The sequence below is a fragment of the Manduca sexta genome, chromosome 21, assembly GCF_014839805.1.
Source record: "Manduca sexta isolate Smith_Timp_Sample1 chromosome 21, JHU_Msex_v1.0, whole genome shotgun sequence".
Taxonomy (NCBI): domain Eukaryota; kingdom Metazoa; phylum Arthropoda; class Insecta; order Lepidoptera; family Sphingidae; genus Manduca; species Manduca sexta.
The window spans coordinates 4,898,239-4,904,767 of NC_051135.1; the positions used below are offsets into that span (position 1 = coordinate 4,898,239).

General features: G+C 36.9%; 1 protein-coding gene across 1 annotated transcript; it reads right to left on the bottom strand.

Annotated features, from left to right (window-relative positions):
* Positions 1-5,281: 5,281 nt before the first annotated feature.
* LOC115447390 (defense protein 3) lies at positions 5,282-6,272 on the bottom strand. Its single transcript, XM_030174421.2, has 3 exons — positions 5,955-6,272; positions 5,674-5,871; positions 5,282-5,585 (listed from the first exon to the last, which is right to left on the bottom strand). Exons 1-3 carry the CDS (start codon positions 6,230-6,232, stop codon positions 5,384-5,386), a joined length of 678 nt encoding a protein of 225 aa, XP_030030281.1. The 5' UTR covers positions 6,233-6,272; the 3' UTR covers positions 5,282-5,383.
* Between the last annotated feature and the right edge of the window lie 257 nt (positions 6,273-6,529).

Sequence of the window (6,529 nt, forward strand, 5' to 3'; positions counted from 1 at the left end):
TAGTCGTACTTCGTTACAAGTTTTAGAACTTAAACTATTTCAGTGCTCTCAACTTTCCTTATTTAAGACATGCTCTATAAATATTTCATTCTGGCATACTTGCACGCTATTCCCGTTCCCAAAATGATTGAAGGCGACTCAACTGACCTTATTCCTTCGACCATCAATCACGCATTACTCAGTTCTGTATGATTCCGCGTGTTTTGATTCAAGAAATCGCGTATGTACGACATCAGACAATTTTTTGTTATGTGAAACCATGAAATTTTGGAACTTAATTCGTTATACCAATGTAATCTTGCTAAGAAATATATGTGGCAATAAATATATTAATATTTTTTTAATAACTTCAAAATCTGTATTACCTTCTTTAAAGCCGTTTAATAGAGATCACATATTTTCTAAATCTTGTGTTTGTTGTAGGCGTCTTCCTCTGGTTGAGCTCAAGTCTCAACATATCGGTTTTGATAGCCCTTTCCGTTCTTTACTAAATTTCGAAAGAGAAAAAGAAATTAGAAATCATAAGGTATGTAGTACAATATTTTTTATTATGTTTCTAGTATATCATTGTCTATAATTAGCTATTCCTTATTGGAAACCACGTCAATCAGCTACGGAATTAAAGCGTGTCTTGATATTTGTGACGAGAAGTGATTTTGAAATTACTAATTAGTATGTATGAAAATTCCGTTTCCATGCAAGAATATTTATAAATCAAAAATAATGTCAATACTTGACGTAAACTAGGTACTTAATACTTCTATTTTAATATTAGAGGACGAACTTCCTTTATTTGTAGGATTAATCTATCTAAAATAGTATCCTAAAAATCCTTAAATACAAATAGTAGCATGTTGCACATTCCCTATGTAGTATAAGCTATATTCATTTTCAAATTCATTGCTTTTATCTTGGTAAAAGGCTTGCGAGTAAATTTTAGAGAGAAAACTAATAGTTTTCATTAGTTTTCATTCCAGATATCATAATAAAGACATTATCATCTCAAACTAGGATTCCCCGTCAAATCTTTGCAGAATAGCGATTCCTTGTTTCCAAACTCGAAACATTAACACATTTCGAAACTTAAATTAAAATAAGTGCCCTACATAAATATAATTAATACAGATTCCTTGTTTTAAAATCTCGGTTTCATGCATTTCCAGAATTATGGCTTAAGGCCCAATCTAAATATAAATGTATCGTGTTAGGACCATCCCTCAGTAACGGGAAGCCCAATTTGTAATGTGGGATTAAGAGGAAGTCATCCCTCCGGGATACATGAGCCGTAATTTTATGCTGGAGAGGGATTTTCAACTCTTGCCCCATGGGATACGTTTTTTCGTGGTCATTTAACTCCGCGGGTAGTTGATTTTTGAATTTGTGAAATATAGTTCACTGGAGATGTAGCTTTTGAGGACTCAAAGTATGTTTTGTAATATATTATAGACAAAATATATGGATATATCATACAAATTTATTTATTATGCGACGCATAAGAAACCAGCATGGCGCTAACCTTGTTTGGTTTAAATAATATTGTTAGCCAGTGACCAGTAGTTACTGTGGGCAATATGGAACTTGACAATAGGTTATTTGGTAACGAGCGCAATACCATGCAGGGCTTGTAATACTTATTCTAAAGTATTATTGTTACTATTTATGGACGGTCCGAGAGACCGGGCGAGAAAGTTTATAATAAAACTAATTTATGGGTTCAATATTCAAAATTAATTATTTATTCCCATAACGTTTCCATTTCTAAAATTTCTACAGCAATCCAAGGGTTATGAATAATATGAGTAACTCGATCTGAGATATGGAGAATATTTAGTGCAGACAAGTTCCGAATGTTAACGTCTGAATCTAGATTTATATTTATGTACTAATTTATTTAGTTTCTAAGACAGTCGTCGACCGAACACGGATTATGGAATATGATTGTAAAGTTTTTACCTTTGGAACTCGTTTCAAATTTGTTCAACTTTCGAGAATTAAAAAAATATTTCTGAGTTTTTTTTAATGATTGTAGAATGTCTTTGTCATCCTCAGACAAGAGTTATTAAGTTTAATTCCCTCAAACGAGTTGCATACTGCTTTTTTATACAAGCATTGAAAAGCGACGCCACTATAACTGATGGTAACTTGATTAGGTCCAACAGAATGTCAATTTACGAGAGATGATTACCCCACAGCAGTCGACACAATTATGTCGGCCTGTTGGAACCGGTTATACTTAGGCTGATCCCGAAACGCGACACAATTACGTGGGCCACTATAGCGGGATCTAACAACTATTCGGGCGAATATAAAAGCAAATGCTTCTTCTTTACCGATGTAGACAATGCGACACCTATCGAGCAAGACATGGAATAGTGACCTACAATCAAATTGATACTATGTACTAGGTACTATATACGTAAAGCGTCATTACAAACCGTTTCAATTGGAATTCGCCATCTAATTGGTTATTGATTTGATTCTTGATTGGGTCCGAACGTCTAATCACGTCAGTCCCTGTATTGTGTTCTAATTGTCTGTAATATACAGTCATACAATACTAATCAAGTCGATTGGAGACATTATACCTTTGCGTATTTTACCTTTTTACGTACCCAAAAGGTTATTATTTAGTTCATACATAAAATGAAATTTGCTTGCTTGCCATTCGCCTTATGGTAATCGATACGACCGCCCATAAACATTAGAAACACCATCCAACACTTTCAATTACAAAGTATTGTTTGGTATTCCACTGCGCTCGCCATCCTGAGACATGAGATGTTAAGTCTTATTATGTCCAGTACACTGGCGACAAAATTAAAAAAATGTATATATTAACTAGATAAAGCATTCGAGTACAATTCGAGACTCCATCCAATAGTACCCCCAACCACTTTATTAATACGGCACTACATTATAAAATATGGTTACAATTCCTCGATAAATCCACGTCACGAGCCGGCTTGGACCCTGGACATTGTCTCTTGGCCAATTATTTCGCCGTCAGAGAATGATAGCCTCGGACTGCCAGATAACAGGTAATTAGAGAACTCAAAATGTCAGATAACTGCTTAGTGAATATTAATTTTTGAACTAATTGACATAGCTGTTATGAAGAGATATCTTTGACGGATTTATTTAACGGTACAAACTATACAAGCCCAGTGGTCTAGTTGCAGCATGCTTGAGCTGTGAGATGTTGATTATGGATAAATTTTTGAAAAGGCATTTTTTTCGGAATTTTGTACTTGCTACAAAAAGCACACGTTTAGGTCTAAGATTTGAACTAGTGACCGATATAGCGACACATTTTGACGGTGACAAAATCTGAAATAATGATAATACAAATTAAATAAACTTTTAGACAATTAATATTCTAAATTCAAAATAGTCCAAAAGTCATATGTCAGATATTAGGTACTTACCGTCGAGTTGCGTTTCGTCCTCTGTGACAGTAAGTAATAAACGACATTATATGCAATAGATACATTTCAGCCTATTATTTATAGAATAATTGTGTTAGATTGTACATATTATCTGAAAATCATAAAAAAACAATAAGTTGCGAATTATGCCGTATCATTTATTCATATGCGAGGAAGAATAAAATCTGCATACGATATTGTTATGCACTCGAAACGAGAGAAATAAATGATTCGTACCAAATAAATGGAAAGCGATATTTCGCAAAGTAAAGTGATTTTTCTTTAAAGTATTCAGCGTGATGAGCGATCGTTCCATGACGGTTGCAACTGTTGTGTGAGATGTGGCACAACTCGCTCACTTCACTGCACTAGTACACTAGCTATAGCCCGCGGACGCACTCATTAAAGTGCTTCAGTAATACAAGATTTAACGTAGAAGATATTTTAAATAACATGCATCAGAATTTAAGATACCATCACAAAAGGGAAAGAACGACTGAAAAAGACTTAAAAGATATTTGAAAAGCATTCGTGAATTTATTTGTTTTGGATTAAAGGTCTTTTTTGCAGATCTATTCAAGCGTTTAGTTGAAAAAAAAAATAACATGTACATGTTCTTTTAAATACGGTAACGTACAAACAGGTCATAAAGTTATTCTAAGTACGGACTGGTGAAAGATTTGAGTTTATGAGTAAGACGCCTCGGCCCGCGATCGCATTCGGAACTTCGCTAGAAATGTGCCATTTTGTATGGCCATTGCAAATGGATATTCCGAGAATATTAAAAATATATATCACGAGAGAAACCGGCATACATGAGAGTCCTTAACAATTTATAAAGTTCGAATTCTAACCAGAACTGATGCCGTGAAGTTAAACCTACAATGTATATTGTTTAACAAGAAATTTTATAAATTAAAATGATCCCATTATATTATATTCTATATTTATTCATGCATTATATTTGGTTTTAAATGTCGGAAGATAAGCACATAGATAGACCTGATTCGCGAATACTGTTTTCAACGGTACTAGACATTATAAATAAAAAAAGCCACCGTCGTGTCGCTAATATCAGAAGCCACGAGGGACTTTCATGTCAACTAAAAACAAAATATATTTTGGATCAAGACAGATCCATACTCATAACCCTACTGTGTACTCTGTAGAGTTACACACTGCCATAAGAAATATTGCTTGCTTTTGTGTATTAACGGATTGTGACTATTAGCGTCCATCCCATTCAATACTTTAATATTTTGCTATAAAAAAAATATTTGCTGTTTCGCAGAATCGTTTCTGCAGAATGTTACGATTCGTACAAATCTTACGACAGCTGTTTTATTTCGCAGCAAAACTATCTTATTTTCTCACATTCGGAGAGAAATTACGATTACCATAAACTGTCTTTATAATAAGAAATACAGACAATTTATGTTATACAAAAAAATATGCTTCGTATTCAGCTGCTTTGAAAATATTTAACGCATTTCGTCCTGTAGTGAGACAAACAAATTCTGGATGTGGATTATTCTTGAGCATTTTTCCAGCTCTTAATCGTGCTAGGTGTGCGCGATATTTCTCAGACCTGTTGGAGAGTTGCCATTTCCGCAGATAGCACCTGATGAAAAACTGGACTAATTACAGCTAATCTTGAGCTTAATTTTCAAGATCTTGTCTTCGTAATGTAGCATCTTGGCGAACGAATGTTTGGGCAATGAATTGTAACTTATCGAGAGATTTAGATGCTGCTATTATTAATATTATAAGTTCTATTGCCTGACTTTTGCAAAATTTATAATACGATTGTTTTTATAACAATAGATAAGGGTTAATGTAGAAATAAAATAAAAAAAAAATATTTCCAAAATATTTATTTATATATAAATACTTAAACTTTAAAATCGTAATTAATTACACCTGTACAAAAAGTGGATGACTTGAATCATAATAATAAACTACCAAAACTTGCTGAATGAGAAGCCGATGTTGGGTGTCCAGTCGGACTTGAAGTTGGGCATCTCGAACTTCTTGTAGTCGGCGTTGAAGTCGAGCGAGGTGGTCTTGTCGCGGAACAGGTTCAGCTTGCCGCCCACGGAGTAGTCGTTGCGGTCGAAGAGAGGCGTGTGCGCAGCGCTCGCCGACGCGCCCACCTTGTCCCTGCGATACAAGAGCACAACCAACGTCACTACTGTCACACGCCGGCTTTCGGCTGACGACTAGCGACTAGAGACCAGCTCATACTTACTTAAACATGTAGTCGACGCCGCCGCCGAAGGTGTTGAAGTCGGGCACGCGCGGAATATCCGGCATGGTCCTGGTGGCCAATGCCTTCACGTCCAGGTTGTGGTTGTCGTTGTGGAACACGTTCAACTTGCCGGCTGCCGTCAGCTTGTCACCGAAGCTGGGTATATGTGTGTTTGTAAGAGTAGCGCCGTGTCCATTGCTGCAAGAGTAACTCACTATAAGTAAAGTTCGGAAGTAGCAATACGAGAGAGTCAATGGTGGATGATGTGGAGCATTACTCACACGTTGTCGTACGCCAAGCCCGCTGTGGCGCCGCTCATCTTGAAGTTCTTGTCGAGGTCGAGGCCACCGATGGCGCTGACGATGTTCTTGTCGTTGCCTGCGAATGGCACTTTGACGATCGCTCCGGAGGTGCCGTCCGAGTTGACGGTGACCGAGCCGTGTGTGTCGCGCCGTACCCTTGATACCACCATCGGTACGAACACCACATCGTCGGTGATGTATCTGCTCTCCGCGCCCATCAGCGCCAGCGCAAATAACAAGAGGCACGACAGGGACATGGTGTATCGATCTCGTGTCACAGAGAGAAATGATACTGTTGTCGAATGCATCTCAGTTTATATACGCTGCAGTTATCGACGACGAGATAACGAGGAACTCCCCCGGCCCGCGCGCCTTTGCAATCTTAAGGAAACGCGTTAAGTGCAAAAAGATTAGTGCAGAGATACACTGACCTGACTGTTGATTTCATCTTAAGGAAAATTTTCAAATCTGTTGTTCAGTGCTCAATACTGCGAGTTTAAAACAGGGGCATTTTTCATGAGAGACAAAACATTTTGCCCGCTTCAGTATGTTAT